The following is a 19,682-nucleotide window of genomic DNA, read 5'->3' on the forward strand; positions in this document are numbered from 1 at the left end:
AATGATCTTCTCACTAATCCAAGAAATCCCCCAGTGATCAAAAATGCTAGGGTTGGGGCTCAGGAGGACAGGACAGGAAAAGGGAGTGGATATGGCCAAACTACATGTGGATACTTGAGCAAGAATGTCATTTTGCAACCCTTCTATTACTTCTTAGAAGGAATATGCTGTAGCTAGAAAATAAAGTTCTAGAATAATGGTTGGGCAAGGAAGGTCCTTGTAGACAGGCCGAGGCTGCTGAGCAAGTCAGCCAAGCAGACCATGAGATGCTGGCCTGGGCTCTGCTCCTGTGTGTGAAGACAGTGCCTTTTGGTTGTGTTTTGTTGTAGAGAACATGTGTAGCACTATCTGGGTGCCACTTGGCTGGTCAACAGCTACTTCTGTCTGGATGGGCGGAGCTGGCATGCTTGTTTCTGGTTGGACAGTACTTCTTCATCTTGATTTCTGTAGACTGGACTGGCTCCTGGTCTGGAACCTTGTCATCTGGTAGTTGCTGTACTCTGTAGCTAGGAACCCTCTTCCCCAGACCTTGCCTTTCTGGTCATGTGACTTTGACATTTTCTGGCAGAACTAGTTTGTCATTCTCCCTTATAATCATTCAGGAGTTACTTTTCCTGTCAGGCTCCTAAGGGAGTTTCAGATCATAAATCCTTGACCCAGGAGACACACACACACTTCCCAGCCTTCTTTTAAGTGGTTGGAGACTTTGGTGGTAAAGGACGCATGATACATTTTTAACTGGAAAAGCTTTAAGGATGGTCTTGCTTTGTCTGCCTGTACCAGGGCTCTCAAGTTCTAGCCCCATCCTTTCCTTCAGCTCTTCCTACAGGAGTGAGCAGCCAGTGTGTTTGCCTCTCGCCTCAACTTCTGACCCTGAAGAAGGGATTTAAGAAAGTCTAAGGCTCACATGCCTTGAAATTAAAAGCAAATGTCTATATGTGACTTAACTGTATCCACATGCATTTTTAGTGACTTGATGATTAGATTGAAGGTGAGCAAATTCTATCCAGCCTTCTGCTGAAAGCAGAGTAGATTGGGGTTAACTGTTTCTCCGAATTTGAATTTTCTTTTCTTTCTTTGTCTTCTTAAAAAAAAAGAATCCTATATAATGCTGCTAGGGCCATTTCCTTTGGCTAGTGCATAGGTTGTCCTTCAAAGTAGAATTGTCATTTAGTTTAGAGGTCATTTTAATGTTACCCAGCTTAAAAAATAACATTATAAAGTTACAGAAACACTTTTCTGTTTTGTCTTGTTTTAGGTTTTGGATACAGGGTCCTACAGCCTAGAACTTGGGATGTTCCTGCTTCCACCTCCTGGGTCTGGTTCTGTAGGCAGGCACCACTACACCCAGTTTGTGCTTGTTAGCCTTGACATTTGCACACAAGAGCAGAGAGGTAAAAAGTCTGCACAGAGCATTTCACCCTCCTGGCAACTTAATGCCAGGGAGGCCATCAGGAGAGAAGGGCAGCTTAAGGTTTCCCAGGGATCTGTTGTGAGCAAGGAACTAGCTTTGTTATACCTGAGCATCTCTCATCAGACTTTGAAAATAGTTATAAGTGATTTTTTAAAAAGTTTTTTTTTTCATAAGGTTGTGTGTAAGAGATTGTGTGTGTGTGTGCATGCGCATTTGTGCACACACATGTACACATGCACTCATGCCTGGTACCCAAAATCAGAAGAAATTATCAGATTCCCCAGGAACTGGGTTAAGGATGAGTGTGAACCATGAGTGTGGCTGGAACCAAACCTTGGTTTTCTACGAGAGCAACAAGAGCTCTTATCCACTCCAGCCTCACCTTCCATACCTTCCTAACCTCCTCAACCTTCCTAACGCTGGGACCTTCAATACAGTTTCTCATGTGGTAGAACTCCCAACCATAACATTGTCTTTGATGCTACTTCATAACTGAAATTCTGCTACTCTTATGAATAGTAATGTAAACACCTGTGTTTTCTGATGGTGGACTTAGGTGATCTCTGCCGCTCTAGCCCCTATAAATGATTTCTTGATGCTAAAGGAATATATTCCAACATTTGAATAGCACCTGTGATGGTTTGTATATGCTTGGCCCAGGAAGGTGTGTCCTTGTTGGAGTATGCTTGTGTCACTGTGGGTGTGTGGCTTTAAGACCCTCCCTCATCCTAGCCCCCTGGAAGCCAGTCTTCTCCTAGTGGCTTTCAGATGAAATGTAGAACTCTCAGCTCTTTCTGCACCATTCCTGCCTGTAGGCTGTCATGCTCCCACCTTGATGATAATGGAACCTGTAAGCCAGCCCCAATTAAATGTCCTTATAAGAGTTGCCTTGGTCATGGTGTCTGTTCACAGCAGTAAATCCCTAACTAAGAGAGTATCCTAAAGGATAGTTAGGTTGTGCCTATCTCTAAGGAGAAGCTAATACTTAGTCAAGATAAAATTTGGAAATAATAGGCATGCGTGAAGAAGCAGAAAGGGAGGGATCCATTTTCCCATCAGAATTGAGGACTTTGGTTGCTATGACTGCAGGTCATGTCTAAAGAGAGTCTGCTGGTTTAGCCATTTTGGAGAAGACCATGGTCAATACCTAGGCTTTCCCAACTCTGCCTCAGACTTACGATATGTTGGTTTCTCTTCTGTGCATATATAAAATCTTTTTCAAACTCACTATGTAGCAGAGGCTGACCTTGAACACCTGATCTTCCTGTCTCTGTCTCCCAAGTGCTGGGATTAATTACATGTGTGCAACTTTATACCTGGCTGTTACCTACATGTTAAACATTGATAGAGAACAAAATACTTTTAAAGTAAGTTCTTTTTCTCCTTAGCTGGAGCTTTCTAGTCTATTTTTGAGACTCCCTTATGAACACACACACAATATGCACATTTTATATTTTCTGTAAAGAAAGCAAAAGCCTTTATGTAGAAACATTTGTGAGTAAGTATTAGTCAAACAAGAAAATCCTCTTTAAGTGGGCTCTGTACTGAGGCTCAGAGAAAAAGAAGTTGAATTGGACAGATACTTATGGGTTAGTAGGGGAAAGAAACCCGTAATACCATCCAATGTGAGATATGAGTGTGTGGCAGCAAGAGTGGGAAGGATAGTAAACACCAGGTGCGCTCAGCCCCCACCCCGCGCTGGTGATTGTCAGCTAACGCCGCAGGCTGCCTAGCAAAGTACAAGTCAGGAACTGAGCTAGCGCAGTGTTTACAGGGTGAGAGGTGCAGAGTATGGGGCTTTCATCTCAGAACTGAAAGCTTGCTCCTTCAGGGAAAGGGGGAAAATGGCCTTAAATTTCAGCGCTCCTTCTTTGATAATGTAACATGTCCAGCCAGGGCCTCCAAAGAGGACTTGTGTGTGCAGGCCCAGATGTGGAAACATACCTGACTGAAGCCAGACTCTTCTCACAGTAAATGAGACAGCTTGGCTGGCCTGTGTGTGGCCCCTTCTGTTTGGAAGGTGCTAGGAATCCCATGTGAGCCAATCAGTGGGAATTAAGTTGCTATATGAAAAATTTTATCTTCCCTCTTGGACTTGAGATCCACTGTCATCATCGCCAAAAGAGCAGATACTCTTAAAATTGGAAATCTCTTACTTTCTTGGCAAATGCTTCATTTCATCTAGCAGCAGAGAGTTTATAGAATGTGTCATTCAAGTTACTTAAAATCCAAATCCAAGCTAGCAGTTCTCCCTGGTCTACAACAGCTGCAGAGTAGGAAGGAGAAGTGTGACCAGGATGGCTGACAGCGCGGCTGTCACCCAGAGGGCTGCACTCTGCCAGTGGTTACTGTTGGCAAAACCTTGTTTTCCCCATGCCTCGGTAATCTGAGCAGTGGCGTGACCATCTGAACCATGTCTTGGGCTTGGTACAAAAGCATTTTTTCAGCAGGGTGGTGAGTGCACAGTAGTGGGGCTAGGAAGGAGGAAGCGTGTGGTGAGCCATTCACACCTGTGAACTGAGCACCACTGCTTCTGTTTCTTAGAGAGATCCCAGAGAGCTGGGTCAGCGCGACAGACTGTCTGTGTGGTGCCCAAAACAAATGGTTTACTTCTTTTTTTTTCAGTGTGTTGCTTCACTAAGTGCACACTTATGCACACCTGTGATTACAGAGGCAGGAAGATGACAAGTTCAAGGCTAACCTGGCCACCTACTAAGACACAGTCTCAGAAGGAAGAGACAAAGCCTAAGGCCTTGCTGAAGTCATCATCCCTATTAGTATAGTAGAAGCGACTGCTCATTAGCCTCTTCCCGTGTGCCAAATCACGTGTCCGGCTGCTTGTTTTCCATTTGAGAACAGAGCTGAGGCTTAAGAAGCTAGGCAGATCCAGTAGTAGAGCCTGGACTTGAACCAGATATGTCAGGTCCAGAGCCAGAGCTCTCCCCCCAACCCCTATTGTACAGGGTCTTCATCTGAGTGAGTGTCCAGCCAAAGTGTGTGAGCCTCAGCCCTTTTTTTCCCTTTCCTTTCCTGGTCCCCTGTCCCCCACCTCCACACCCCGCCTCGACCTCCCCCACCCCCGTCCAAACTCCCTCCAGAACCCGTGCCTCCAGCTCAGTCCCAACCTCCTCAGTTCTCCCTGCAGCACTACAGCAGCTCCGTGCCTTTTCCTGTTCCTAGTGCAATCTTCTCCCAAAAGCAGTGGAAGGATTTTATTTACGTTTTTAAAATTCAATTCATCCATTCATTCACTTTGTGTGCATGAGTGTGCATGTATGTGTGTGTGCTTGTTTGTTTGCTTGCTTGCTTGCTTGCTCCACACATGTAGAGGCCAGGACAGCTTGGAGGAGTCAGTTCTCTCCTTCCCCTGTGTGGGTTCTGGGGATTAAACTTAAGTCGTTGGTGTTCATGGCAAATGTCTTCACCTTGAGACATCTTGCTGTCATTTTTAGAAGTTATATTAGACAAAGAACTATTAGTCCTAGATATTTGAGAGGCTAAAGGAAATCATTTGAGCGCAGGAGTTCAAAGCTAGCCTGGGCAACATAGTGAGACCTAGCTTTGTTTTGTTTTTAAATCCAAACTAGTATCTGTTACTTGTAAAAGCCCATGGTGCCACTTTCTTGTGATGAGAAGAGATTCTTACCATGCCTACAAAAGGCACTAGACTGGGCCCTCTGCCTTGTACTTCACACCTCTGCCATCCTTCCTGCAGATTCCCCAAGACTCATGCTGTTACTGCCTCCCCTTACTTACATTTCCTGCTCTTCCCTGCTCCAGCCAGCCAGGTCCTCAGTCCCCTCTCACAGGGCCTCTCTTCCTTGTCTATTCCTTCTGCATTGCCCATGCAGCACAGGGAGTCTGGATGGGGCAAACACATAATTAATATCCATTGCATGGCAAATGAATGCTGTTGCCCAAGCCTAGAAAGCACTCACCCCACACTTCTTACCCTCATGAAGCTCAGGAGCAGCTCTCCTATCCTGTCTCCAGAGGCTCTGCCCCTCTACCGCATGTCTTCATAGCAATTACTTTTTCTTCAGATCCCTTATGGCATGTTTCTGTGGTTGATTGAAGCCTCAGTCTTAGCAGATGGAGAGCAGAGCAGGTCTATCTTACTCCATGCTTTCCTGGGTACCCAGTACATCCATTTGTGAGTGGATGAAGGAATGTGTGTGCCCTAAGAATGTGCTAGAGGTTTCTTGTCCATGATTCCCTCCATGACTTCATCAGTGTGTGGACAGAAGAAGGGAACTCACCGTGACTTCTAGTTGAGGGGTCCTGCTTCACGATGCTCTTCATGTCCAGTGCTGCCTTTCATGTTGTCTTTCCTTTTTCTTTTATCCTTTCATTTGATATGTTCCTCAGTGGGACATAGACTCCAGGAACACTGTCTGTTTCCTTGACTCTGGTTTTATTTGTTTGTTTCTTCATTTATTCAATAAATAACACATTATGCTTTAAAAGTGAAGTTCAGCTATATAAAAGTCAAGCTGTTATTCCCAACTTTAATGGACTTAGCAGTAGATAAAGAACATTTACTATTAAAAGTTCAGATCCCATTTCTTTCATGGAATGGTTTAGAGCAGGGCTTTAATTTTAGCAAAGGGGCCTGCTTTTCACCCCCACGAGGCACCAGATACCCCGAGTCATAGCAACTCTACTCAGGAGTGTGATTCCCCCACTCAGTGAATTTAAGGCCCCTAACTAATTTAATTGTTCACTTGTTTTATGTTTTTTATTTTTTGATGCAGACTCTCAGGTAGCCCAAGCTTGCCTTGAACTCACTGTGTAGCTGTGTCTAGGCACGAACTCTACCTCTGAGCTATATCTCTAGCTAGGGAGTTATGTTTTGTTTTGTCTTGTCTTGTTTTATTGAAATGATGTTTTGTATTGCCCTGTCTGGTTTCAAACTCCTTGGCTTAAGCGATTCTCCTGCCTTACTTTTCAAACAAACAAACAAACAACAACAACAAAAAAAAAAACAAACTGGGACTTCAGGTACCCATCAGCATGCCTAGTCTAACTAATTTAATGTTAAAGTTTAGGTCTGGTAAATTCTTCCCCTTCCCTTAAAATATGAGTATTCCCACACTCTCTTAAAATGTCAGCAATGTTGTTTGTTTGCTTGTTTGTTGTTTTTAGACAGATTCTTACCGAGTTCCAGACTGTTCTGGAACTCACTGGATAGCACAGACTGGATTCTGACTAGAACAAACCTACAGGTTGAGAACTGTGCTCTAGAGTGTTGTAATTACAGGCGTGTGTCTCTGTGCCTGGCCAAAGACTAGCAACTCTTCAAAGTCAAGGCTTAAGAGCATAGGTCTCTCTCTCTCCCTCTCCCTCTCTCCCCTTCTCTCTCTCTCTCTCTCTCTCTCTCTCTTTCTCTCTCTTTCTCTCACATACACACACACACATGATTTACAGCAGATCGAGAAGCTAGCATGCAGAGGATGCAGACCTTAAATGTTTGCCTGATTGTTTGAATGCACTGTTTCTTGCCAGTTTTCTGCAAAAGCCATTGCCTTAATAATGATTACCTTAAGCTGATGTAGTCATCACAAGGCTTTCTTCATATATAGAAGCCATTTTCTGACTACAAAATAGCACCCAAGTGCTTTAGACAATAATTTAGTAGTTTAAATGTGTATAAATAGAATTATCTTAAAGCTCATAGCAGATACCTTAGGGGTTTTGGTTTCTGGGAGAGAAGAAGATGGAGAGAAGAGAGACACCGTGGGGTAACGGATTGTAAGAACTGGCTATATAGGCTGGCCAAGCCGAGTATGAACTGCCCACGTGGAACATGGCAAGTCATAACTTGAGGTTATTGATAGGGAGGTAAAAACTAATAGCTTAGAGGGTAGATACCCAGTTGTAGTGCTAAGGTTTATTATAAATATAAAAGTTGTGTGCCTTTTATCTGGGAAGTGAATGATCAAAGGTGGGGTAGAAACTCCCATTTGAGATGAAGCATTTACTACAACAGTTTACATTTGGTTTTTGTTTGTAATACCTTTGGATGATACCTTGGCACTTTGCAGCCATTTACACTATCATCCAACTGTGGCCTTCTCCTGGTTTTAGGAATTATATCAGTTTATATTACTGGTGATGCTAAAATGTCACAAATACATTTGGAAACTCCTTTTTGACGTAGCCTCTTGTCTCTAGGATCCATCCCTTGCCACATCACCTCACCCCAGCATCAATCAGCCCTTTTGCTTATCATTTGGGTTCGCTGAAACTCCTAGCACTTAAGCATAAAAGATGTTTCTGATTATGTGTGTGTGTTGGAATGTGCATGTGTGTGAGTGTGCATGTGTGTGAGTGTTCATGTGTATGAGTGTGCAGGTATGTGTACATGTGGAGGCCAGAGAAGGATGTTGATTCTCTTTCTAAGCCTTATCCCTTGAGATAGGCTCACTGTTTCTCAACTGGAGCAGCCAGCAAGTATCTGGTTACCAGTCTCCATGTAACCCTGTAACATAAGGGTTACAGGTATAGGCAACTATACCCGGCTTTATAAACACCCTTGAGGAATACACACGTGGCAAAGGCATGTAACCCACACTCGGCAGATGAAGAAGGCTTCCCAGAAAAAGAAACCTCTCAAATGAAGACTAAAGGATGAGTGAGAGTTTTAGCCAGATTAGAATTGGAATAAGGGTACCTGGTCCACATGGTGAGTTCTAAGACAGCCAGGGCTATGTAGAGAGACCCTGCCTTTAAAAAATAAAAATAAAATAAAATAAAAAAGAATCGGAGTAGGGTAGACAGCGCAGGCTCTAGAAAGTGGAAGAGGACAATTTGGGTGAGGATGTGGTCCCTGTGCCTCCAACCTTGTTATGAGGACAAATCCAATGATCCAGATGTTAGAAAAACTTGGATAAAGTGAGTTGCCCCACAGGCTCATGCTCAAAAATAACACCTTTCTCATGTCTTAATAGAAAAAGCTGGAGTCCCCACCACCATCTACCAATCCTTTCCTGGAAGATGAGACAACACCAGAGATGGAGGAGCTGGCTCTGGAGAAAGGAGAGTTAGAGCAAGTAAGTCTGCTTGTATTGTAGTGTGTAACTCATGCTCTTCCTGAAAGTGGGCTGCTCACTTCACGTATGATCTGGCCAGGATCACACTCAGAGATCATGACAAAGTGGGTTTTACAGAAGGCCTTGTATAAGGACGCAATCAGATGACGAAGAACAATGTTCCTGCTCTGATGTGTTGCAGAAGAGCCTCCACTCAGCATGAAGCACCACATGCTTGCCTCAGCCTGTGCACAGGGCTGCCCAGTTATAGTTCTGCCTTGTTCAGCATCTTCTGGGGCTGTCAGGCAGCTCCCTTCTTCTCCTCCAGTGCTGTGATGATGCAAGATACTCTGAGGTTAGCCATGCCATCCCCGGGCTGGGAGAGCCCTCCACACAGAGCTAGCCAATTGGAAGCCAGTGGGGAGGCCTTGGAAACATCAGGGTGACCAGCAGTGCCTTTGGAGTTTCTTTTCGGAGCACACCAGCACTTTTAATTTCCTTCAGCACTTTCTGTCCAGCTCAAAATTTCCTGTCCCTTCTTCCTACAGAATGGTGTTTTTGTTTCATTGCTATTTTATGACAAGAGATGTTAGAGCAGTAAGTCAGCCGTTTCCTTTCTGGATTAGAGCTCCTTCTCTTTCATTCTCTACACTTGGCTGCTAGAGGGTTATTTGGTGGCATTGTTTCTCTCCAGACACCAGCCAAAGGGAGGTAGCTGGGAGGCCAGCTTGAGGAAATACAGCCACACATTGTGCAGCTAGCTCTGCATTCCAAGTGGCAAGGTTGGGTGAATTCTGACAGGAGTCAGACAGCAGAATTCCTAGAAGCCATTAAATGTGTCTGTTCCATTGATTAAGTAATTGTAATAACACAGATACCTCACATTTAAGGCACTTTATAATTTCAAAATCTTTACACGCTTTCTTTCATTTCACTTTCACTCTGCCTCCCTCTGGTTTACAGGTGATGAAAGTACAGCTCAGAGAGGCTCACCAGCTTGCTCACACAGGGCTATAAGTTTGGAAGTGGAGGGGTGGGACTAGCAGGCAGGTCTAGCAGATGGAAACTTGAATTCCTTTCCTAGCACCCCCCCCCCCCCATACACACTTTATGTCTTATTAAAAAGTGAAGGCCATAGAAGTGAAGTTTATGGGCAAAAGTAATCGGGAAGAACTGAGGGTTGCTGTGAGTCTATCCCAGAAAAGTGGGGCTAGCTGTAGCTTGTTTAAAGCTGTGGTATTATTAGGTAGCACAGACAAGGGGATATTGCTTCTGACCCCTGTGCAGTTTTCAGAGTGGGAGCAAGTACTCAGATTGGAGGGGCTTCAATTTTTTTGGTAAATTCCACTGGGCCACCTGCTTAATAGAAACATGCCTTGTGCAGTCATGCTTTGTATGGGGCCTTCCTGCCTCCCCATTCTATAAGCTGCCTTTGCCTTGATTAGTTAGAGCCATGCAGTTTGAGCGCTCAGAGCTCTGTGTTAGCTGGTTACTTCTGGGTGCCTTTACACTGAGTCGGCAGAGTCCCTTCATTACCTTTGCACCCTTTTGCTGGATAAAATATGACTTTGGTTTTGCCTTGAAATTTTTTCCTCTTCATGAAAGCTTGAAGTGACTGTTGTAAGACCAAGACCTGAAGGTTCTAAGGACAGTGATGACTGATCCTGGACGAGCAGGCAGGGGAAAGCAGGACTCTGCAGTGATGAGAATTCGGGGCCTGTGTCTGCTGCTCACAGGTGCTAGCCTTAGATAGGTTTTAGGCTCTCTCAGCCTCCATGCTGTCATATTGTAACCTTCATGCTGTATTCTTTGATGGTCCTTGGGGAGTTGGGAGAGAAAGAGACCAAGGTCCCTGCAGCCATAGCAGCTCCGTTCTCAGTTACTTTGTGTGTGGACCTCCAGGCCAAGCTTGTTTTACACCTAAAGTTTTACATGTGTTTAAAAAAAAACAAAGCAAAACAAAACTAATAACAAATCCTGATCTAGGCGATGTCCCCGTCATTTAAGGCTGTTCTTTATTAGTAGTAACACTCACACAGTGACTAATGCCCCCCATATGTTATTCACACCTCTGGCTTGCTAGATGGACTCTCAGATTGCCTTTCCAGCAGCCAGTTGGCTTCTGGAATTTTATGTACCGGAAGAACGGGAGCTCTTGGGGTGCAGGGAAGAGACTCCACAGCATTAGCAGGGAGCCCCTTCTGTTGTCCTACGTTACTTGAGCCATCTCCTTGCTCCAGCCAGTAGGCAGTTGGCTCCCAGGGTCAAGGTCAGCTCTTGCTCCCTGTTGCAGTTTGTGCCTAGCTGCTGAGAAAGGAGTGAACTTGAAAAAGTAGTGTCTACTTCATGAGAAGACCTGAGTGCCTAGTTGCCAAGATATTCCCAGTAATATAAAAAGAACATTTGAAAAGGAACTGAGGGCACAGGAGGAGAGAGAAGAAATCAGGAATTTCTGGTTTACAAATGCACCCTTCTGGTGATCCAAGCAGTTAGATTTAATCTGTTTACATTGGATAGTAATAAAAGGAAATGGGACCAGCTGCAGACCTCCTTACTGTGACAACAGTAACCTTTTATTATTCCATCAAACTCCGGGAGGAAATAGCTTAAACATCTGCAGCTCTTGGACAGAATTCACACACTCAGCAGTCCAGCCTGAGTGCTACTGCTAAATGACTTAGTGTATTCTTTAAGCTGAGGATCAGCTCTTCGGGGAGCTGCCTGGTGCAAAGGGAGACACCAGTGTGAGCTGAAATTCCAGCACCTACTCACTAAACATGAGTATGTTCATAGAGCAGCCATGGGCCGGGGCAGCCCTGTGAAAAAGTGGTAAGAGAAAGAAACCTGGGCAGTGCCTCTTGTTATCCCTGCCATGCTTCAGCTCATAGAATACATCAACAGGAACTAGGCACTGTGGTGACAGGACTAATGACAGACAAGGCAGAGATAGACTGAGGTGGACTTGGGGCACCTGCCTGTCTGCTGATGCAGCTTCTGTGTATTCTGTGGAGCCTCACTATGGAAAGACCCATGAACATCAGTCTAGATGACCTTGTTAGAGCATCACAAAGCGGTGTTCTCCCAAGTACAGATCTGTATGTTATACTCACCAAGGAGCCTTTAGACTTGTTAGACATGCGCTTAAAACCATATGTTGTTTTGTACACAGTTAGGAAACTATAAGCAAAACCACAGATTAAGATATTCCTAAAATGTCTTCATATACAAGATCCAGTCTTTGGAACCACTTGTTAGTTAAACTATTTTTTGCCAGGCAAAGCAGTATAAACTTGCGCCCCTTCTTGGAAGGCTGAGGCAGAAAAAGGTGCTTCTGTACAAGCCTGACTAATTGAGCTCAACCCCCAGAACCCACGTGAAGATGCGTTGTTGGGATCAGCTGGAGAAACCTTTATTTTATTAGCCAGCTGGTAACTACACTTCGTGCTCAGGATCATTCTCTCTCTCTCTCTCTCTCTCTCTCTCTCTCTCTCTCTCTCTCTCTCTCTCCCTCTCACACACACACACACACACACACACACACACACACACACACACACACACACGGGTGAACACACATATGCATGCGCATACCCCTCACAGCCTTCATGATGGGTCATCTGTGTTAACCTAGAAGAAACAGAGACCAGCTCCTGGTACCCGTGCTCTGAGGTGAGCAGCTGTGGGCTGGGTAAAGCCCTGTGCTTTCCCAGAGACCCTCTCAAAGTCCTCTCCAGGGCCCAGCATTGGTGGGAGATCCACGTGGTAAGATCCACAAGATCTGGTGGATATTTATCATTAAGAAAGACCGGAGTTTTGAGCAGGTGTAATGGGATATCCCTGGTATTTCAGTACTTAGGAGGTAGAAGCAGAAGGATTTTCTAGGGTACAGAATGAAGCTCTTTGTCTTAAAAAACAAAAACAGAACCAGAATTTTTAAGAAATCTGGGCTAAAATTTAAAAACATGAAACTTACTAGATGTGAAAGAGAAACAAAATTATAGGGTGTATATAAAGTTGTAAAGGTCCCCCTCTCACCTTCCCCCTTTTCTGTAGCCTTGGCTAGCCCAGAACTCAGATCTTTTCCTGCATCTGCCTACCAAATGCTGGGATTAAAAGCATGAACCATCACACCCAGCAATATTTAATTTTTATTGAAAATTAAATTTTAAATGTTTGAGTTTTTGTCTTTGTTTTTTTTTTTTTTTTTTTTTTAGATAGGATTTCTCTGTGTAGCCCTGGCTGTCTTAGAGCTTGCTCTGTAGACCAGGCTGGCCTTGAACTCACAGAGATCCACCTGGGATTAAAGATATGAATGAGCCATTATGCCCAACTAAAAGATGTTTTTGACTGATTAAAGTGACTTGTAAATAACCAGATGCTAAGAAAGTAGATAGATTTCTGTCTGTTACTGGGGGGCAGCTTTTCCAGTTTTTAGCAGTTATTTTTATTTTAAAAATTTGTATTACATTTTGTTTGTTTAGAGTGGAGGAAAGGGACCACATATCTTGATACTGGTATGGAAGTCAGAGGACAGCTTGTGGAGTTGTTCTCTTCTTCCACTCTGTGGGTCCTGATATCCAATTCAAGTTGGCAATCTTGTGGTAAGTGCTGAACCTGCTCACTGGCCCAGTTCTTTGTTTTTTGAGACAGGGTCTCACCATATTGCCGGGGTTGTTCTCAGGCTATCTTTCTGCCTCTGTCTCCCATATAGCTCAAATACAGATATGTGCCACCACTCCTAGCTTTTTGTTTTAAGTTTAATTTAATTTTTTATTAAACTAATAAAATTTATTTTAAAATATACTCAGTATTGACATTTTTTAAGTCATAAAAATAATTTATAATAGTTAAATACCTCTTAAATATACATGATATCTTTTGAAGCTAAAAGTAGTATGCACTCAACCAGTTTTTAAAATCTATTTGGAACATTAAACAAGATAGAAGTATAAAAAAAATCTCCTATGAAGTCCTCTATAAAAGGAAATTGTGAAAAGTTCCTGATTAGACAGAAACCATTTTATCTGCAAGGGAGAATACTCAGTGTAACTGTAGCTTCATAGGATAAATTGGGCAGTGTTCCTTCTGTTTCTGTTTTTTGGAATTGTTTGAGGAGTACTGGTATTAGGTCTTCTTTGAAGGTCTGATAGAACTCTGCCCTAAACCCATCTGGTCCTGGGCTTTTTTTGGTTGGGAGACTTTTAATGACTGCTTCTACTTCTTTAATGGTTTTGGGACTGTTTAGATGGTTTATCTGATCCTGGTTTAACTTTCGTATTTGGTATCTGTCTAGAAAATTGTCCATTTCATCCAGATTTTCCAGTTTTGTTGAAATAGGCTTTTGTAGTAGGATCTGATGATTTTTTAAAATTTCCTCAGTTTCTGTTGTTATATCCCCTTTTCTGATTTTGTTAATTTGGATACTGTCTCTGTGCCTCCTGGTTAGTCTGGCTAAGGGTTTATCTATCTTGTTGATTTTCTCAAAGAACCAGCTCCCGGTTTTGTTGATTCTTTGTATAGTTCTTTTTTTTCTACTTGGTTGATTTCAGCTCCAAGTTTGATTATTTCCTGCAGTTTACTCCTCTTGGATGTATTTGCTTCTTTTTGTTCTAGAGCTTTCAGGTGTGCTGTTAAGCTGGTAGTGTATGCTCTCTCTTCAGTTTCTTTTTGGAGGCACTCAGAGCTGAGTTTTCCTCTTAGCACTGCTTTCATTGTGTCTCATAAGTTTGGGTATGTTGTGTCTTCATTTTCATTAAATTCTAAAAAGTCTTTAATTTCTTTATTTCTTCCTTGGCCAAGTTATCATTGAGTAAGGCATTGTTCAGCTTTCATGTGTATGTGGGCTTCCTGTTGTTTTTGTTGCTATTGAAGACCAGCCTTAGTCTGTGGTGATGTGATGGATGCATAGGATTATGCCAATCTTCTTGTCTCTGTTGAGGCCTGTTTTGTAACTGGTCATATGGTCAATTTTGGAGAAGGTACCATGAGGTGCTGTGAAGAAGGTATATTCTTTTGTTTTAGGATGGAATGTTAAATCCATTTGGTCCATAACTCCTGTTAGTTTCAATGTATCTCTGCAATTCATGATCCGTCCATTGATGAGAATGGGGTGTTGAAGTCTCCCACTATTATTGTGTGAGGTGCAATGTGTGCTTTTGAGCTTTAGTAGAGTTTCTGTTATGAATGTGGGTGCCCTTGCATTTGGAGCATAGATGTTCAGAATTGAGAGTTCATCTTGGTAGATTTTTCCTTTGATGAGTATGAAGTGTCCTTCTGTATCCTTTTTGATAATTTTTGGTTGAAAGTTGCTTTTATTCGATATTAGAATGGCTACTCCAGCTTGTTTCTTGGGACCATTTGCTTGAAAATTGTTTTCTGGCCCTTTACTTTGAGGTAGTGTCTGCCTTTGTCACTGAGGTGTGTTTCCTGTATGCAGCAAAATGTTGGGTCCTGATTACATATCCAGTCTGTTAGTCTATGTCTTTTTATTGGAGAATTGAGTCCATTGATGTTAAGAGATATTAAGGAATAGTGATTGTTGGTTCCTGTCATTTTTTTTTTTTTTTTTGGTTTTTCGAGACAGGGTTTCTCTGTGTAGCCCTGGCTGTCCTGGCACTCACTTTGTAGACCAGGCTGGCCTTGAACTCAGAAATCCGCCTGCCTCTGCCTCCCGAGTGCTGGGATTAAAGGCGTGCGCCACCACGCCCGGCAGTTCCTGTCATTTTTGATGTTATTTTTATGTTTTATTTTCTTTTGGGTTCGTTGAAAGATTGATTTCTTGCTTTTTCTAGTGTGTAGCTTCCCTCCTTGTGTTGGTGTTTTCCATCTTATCCTTTGTAGGGCTGGATTTGTGGAAAGATATTGTGTAATTTTGGTTTTGTCGTGGAATATCTTGGTTTCTCCGTCTATGGAAATTGAGAGTTTTGCTGGGTATAGTAGCCTGGGCTAGTGTTTGTGTTCTATTAGGATCTGTATAACATCTGGCCAGGATCTTCTGGCTTTCATAGTCTCTGGTGAGAAGTCTGGTGTAATTCCGATAGGTCTGCCTTTTTATAAGGGAAAAAGGTTAGTTGACCTTTTTCCCTTACTGCTTTTAATATTCTTTGTTTAGTGCATTTGGTGTTTTGACTATTATGTGATGGGAGGAATTCCTATTCTGGTCCAGTCTATTTGGAGTTCTGTAGGCCTCTTGTATGTTTATAGGCATCTCTTTCTTTAGGGAAGTTTTCTTCTATAATTTTGTTGAAGATATTTACTGGCCCTTTGAGTTGGGAATCTTCACTCTCTTCTATATCTATTATACTTAGGTTTGGTCTTCTCATTGTGTCCTGGATTTCCTGGATGTTTTGGTTTAGGTGCTTTTTACATTTTGCATTTTCTTTGACTGTTGTGTCAATGTTTTCTATGGTATCTTCTGCACCTGAGATTCTCTCTTCTATCTCTTGTATTCTGTTGGTGATGCTTGCATCTATGATTCTTGATCTCTTTCCTAGGTTTTCTATTTCCAGGGTTGTCTTCCTTTGTGATTTCTTTATTGTTTCTATTTCCATCTTTAGATCCTGCACAGTTTTGTTCAGTTCCTTCACCTGTTTGGTTGTGTTTTCCTGCAATTCTTTAAGAGATTTTTTTTGTTTCCTCTTAAGGGCTTCAAGCTGTTTACCTGTGTTCTCCTGTATTTCTTTAAGGGAGTTATTTATGCCCTTCTTAAATTCCTCTATCATCATCATGAGATGTGATTTTAAATCAGAGTCTTGCTTTTATGGTGTGTTGGGGTATTCAGGGCTTGCTGTGGTGGGAGAACTGGGTTCTGATGATGCCAAGTAGCCTTGGTTTCTGTTGCTTATGTTCTTGCCCTTGCTTCTTGCCATCTGGTTATCTCTGGTGTTAGCTGGTCTTGCTGTCTCTGAGGGCTCCAGATGGTTCCCTCTGAGCAGAAGTGGTGGTCTTACCTGTGCTCACAGGCTTGTCAGCACTCTTGGGAGACCCGCTGTCTCCCAGAGGTATTTGGGTAAGGAGCGCTATAGTACGGGATCAGCTCCGGGCGCAGATGGAAACTGGAAGCCTTTCCAGTGGTTTTCCGAGATAGTGTCTGATCAGTTTCCAGTCATTCAAGATTTCTTCAACTTTTGAAATAAATCTTTCCCATTCTGAGGCTGTGGTGAAGTCTGTGATCTCAAACACTTTGGACTCGAGCTCACTGTCTACCACCATTTTGTGGAGTGGAGCGTCAATACCTATCTTTTTTTTAGTGTGCATTAAGATAGAAGTAGTTTAAGAGAGTAGACTTCTATAAAATATTCTTACCAGTTAACATCATCATATTCATAATCATAATGGAGGTGAGAGGAAGAGGGTGTACTTGCAGCTTTGATGACAGTATTAATTTACAGAAGTATGCTTATCTCTGAATTTAGTGTGTTGTACATTATGAACAGAGGAAGGTGGGGAGAGAGAGAGAGAAAGAGAGACAGAGACACACAGAGAGAAAGAGACAGAGAAAGAATGTGTGTGTGTGTGTGTGTGTGTTTAACATACCAGTGGAGCAACATCTTGAGCCCCTTTTTTGTTTGTTGTTTTGTTGTTGTTGTTTTGGGGGGTTTTGTTTTGTTTTTTTGAGACAGTATGTTGTTCTGTAGCCCAGGCTGGCCTCAGACTTCAGCTCCTCCTGTTGTGGAGTACTGAGGTAGCAGAAACATACCACTGTGCTCAGTTCAAGCTTTTATTCCTCACTAAGCTGATTAATGAAGTGTGGTAGAGTGCTTACTAGTGTACAAGACCCTGGGTTTGATCTCCAGAGCTACAAAGAGAGGAAGGGAAGTCTGTAAGCAGCAGTTCTAGTCAGCAAGTATGTTACAGGCATGGTTTGTATTCAGTTTGAACTCTCGGACCTTTGGTATAGAGTCTTTGCTGGTGACAGTAGACAGATTAACAGTTTTTTAAAACTAACAGAGAGATTCTTATTTTTAGATGATTGGAAAGGAATTAGGAAGAGAATACAATTTTTAAATGGTTGCTGCCAAGTAACCTGCTTCCTGGCAATTTTTAAGTATCAGTGTGGGGACAAGACAGTCTCCCCACCAGGCTTTCTAGACAGGATACCCTCATGCTGAAGGACTGCAAGTGGTGAAGCTAGAAAGTAGAGAACAAGGTGGCAACCCCTCTGTTGGCCTCCCCCTCCTCTCTTTCTTATATTATTTGTTAATCAAAGTCTGAAATCTGGGACCATTGCAGGAAGGAACAAGTCTGCCCGTGTGCCTGTGGGATTGCTGCAAGAGCTCAGCCTCATTTCCTGGGCTGTGCGGTGGCAGCAGTAAGACTCCATGAAGGAGTATTGTAAGGGGACGGCAGAAGGCGCTTAGTGTCAAGATGCATAATAACAGTGGTAACTCCAGTGTTAAGTCCAGCCAGATTTAAACTTTAAAGCATCCACTGAAGATGAGCTTCCAAATCAGAGATGCATATAACATCAGAGTAGCAGTGGATCTTCCAGCATATCCAAAATACAGCAAGTTCAAAATACTGACAAACTGGCAGTGGCTCACTGGATCAATAATGCTGGAGTGACGCAGTGTCCACTGTTTTTATCTGTGAGATAAGAACTTCGGTGTTTCCTTTGAAATTGCTTAAAATCTTGCAGAGGTTGCTCAAACATACAGTTCATACTCGTTCATATTCTCCTTCCTCTCTTTCCAGCCAAAGAAGCCCAAGGCCCCAGACAACCCGTTTCATGGCATTGTTTCCAAGTGTTTTGAGCCTCATCTCTACGTGTACATTGAGTCCCAGGACAAGTGAGTGACAAGTATTCTGCCTTTGTTTCTAGCCTCTGATCATGTTGGTTCCTACACAGGGACAACTCCTCCCAGGGTCATTAAGAATACCATTGTATCTTCTGTATATAACCTTTTATTTTGCCCATAGTTTGTTTGTTTGTTTGTTTGTTTGTTTAAGATAGGATATGTAGCTCTGGCTGACTTTAAATTCATAGAGATCTGCCTGCCTTTGCCTCCCAAGTGCTGGGACTAAAGGCATGTGCCACTACACTGGCATCTTTTCCTCACAAATCTGTGCTGCCTGAGTTTGGCTGTATCAGAGTCCATGTGGATCGGAACACCTCCCACCCCTACCTCTATGTGGGCCCCAACCACATGACTCCCCCCACAAAGTGTCAGACACCCAGACATTGTAAGAGAGCCTACTCCCTGAAGTATATACTTTCAATTATAATTTGGCTTTTCATTGTGAAGTAATTTTTCCTTTCATAAAAGTTTTAAAACAGCACAAAAATTTCCACTAGCTTTCCTCAGGCTGTGAATGCCTTAATGTAAACATACCTATCAAATCCAAAGAAGGGTTGATCCTGCTTCTGGTCTGGGACCTCATAACCATGCCCTTCGATGTGGGGTCTCTGTAGCCTCCTTTAATCCCAACTACGCCTTGACTCTTCTTAGTCTTTCTGACCTTGGCATTCCCATTCCTAGAGGGCTAACCAGATGTTTCAGATGCTTTGTGAAATGCCATCCATTTCCATTTGCCTGATTTTGGGCCTCTCCTACCCACTCCCCCTCCCCTCCCCTCCCCTCCCCTCACCCACCCCACCCCCCTGCCAGACCCTCTCTTTTGAAACAGTTTCTAATGTTGCCCAGACTGCTCTCAACTCCTGGGATCAAGTAATCCTCCCACCTCAGCTTTCTGAGCAGCTGGAGCTCCACACACATTGATTCATGTATTTATTGTCTGTCTTAAACCCAAGTTAGGCTCTGCCACTACAGCACACACTCTAACCCATGGCTTAGGGAGTGGAGGCAGGCAATTTCAAGCTTGGAGCCAGCCTGAGCTGCATATGAGACTGTGCTCCCAAACAACAAAATCCAGGTTATATACTTTTGGTAAGAAAACCATAGCAGTGCCTTCTCAGTGTGTCAGGTGGCTGCTGGTGTCGGCTCTGTCTGCTAAGGTGAAGCCCTGCCAGCCTTTTCCACTGTCAAGTTACAGGGCTTTTTCTTTATATTAAGCGTCTTGCAGGGAATGCTTTGAGTTAGTGGGTGGGAGCATCTTATTTCTTGACACTGCTGGTTCATTTAATCAGGGCTTGATGATTCTTGCCTGCAGCAGTTCTTACTGCCTAATGCTGGCCATCTGTTTCCATCCTTTCTTCTCCACCTTCTAATTGGAATTCTACTGTAGGGAAGTTCTCTCTTCTTCCCCATTTGTATTAGTTAAGGACTTGGAGTCACCCA

General features: G+C 43.2%; 1 protein-coding gene across 2 annotated transcripts in view; it reads left to right on the forward strand.

Moving 5' to 3' along the window:
* Vps53 (VPS53 subunit of GARP complex) overlaps positions 1 to 19,682 on the forward strand; it is a 131,249-nt gene that overhangs the window by 65,168 nt on the left and 46,399 nt on the right. For both annotated transcript variants that reach the window (XM_021176885.3, XM_029483685.2), the window contains exons 12-13: positions 8,365 to 8,466; positions 18,139 to 18,233. In XM_021176885.3, the coding sequence (XP_021032544.1) occupies positions 8,365 to 8,466; positions 18,139 to 18,233 (197 nt within the window). The remainder of the gene's footprint in view (positions 1 to 8,364; positions 8,467 to 18,138; positions 18,234 to 19,682) is intronic.

This window comes from Mus caroli, unplaced genomic scaffold, assembly GCF_978045245.1.
Source record: "Mus caroli unplaced genomic scaffold, Mus_caroli_1 scaffold_13, whole genome shotgun sequence".
NCBI lineage: Eukaryota > Metazoa > Chordata > Mammalia > Rodentia > Muridae > Mus > Mus caroli.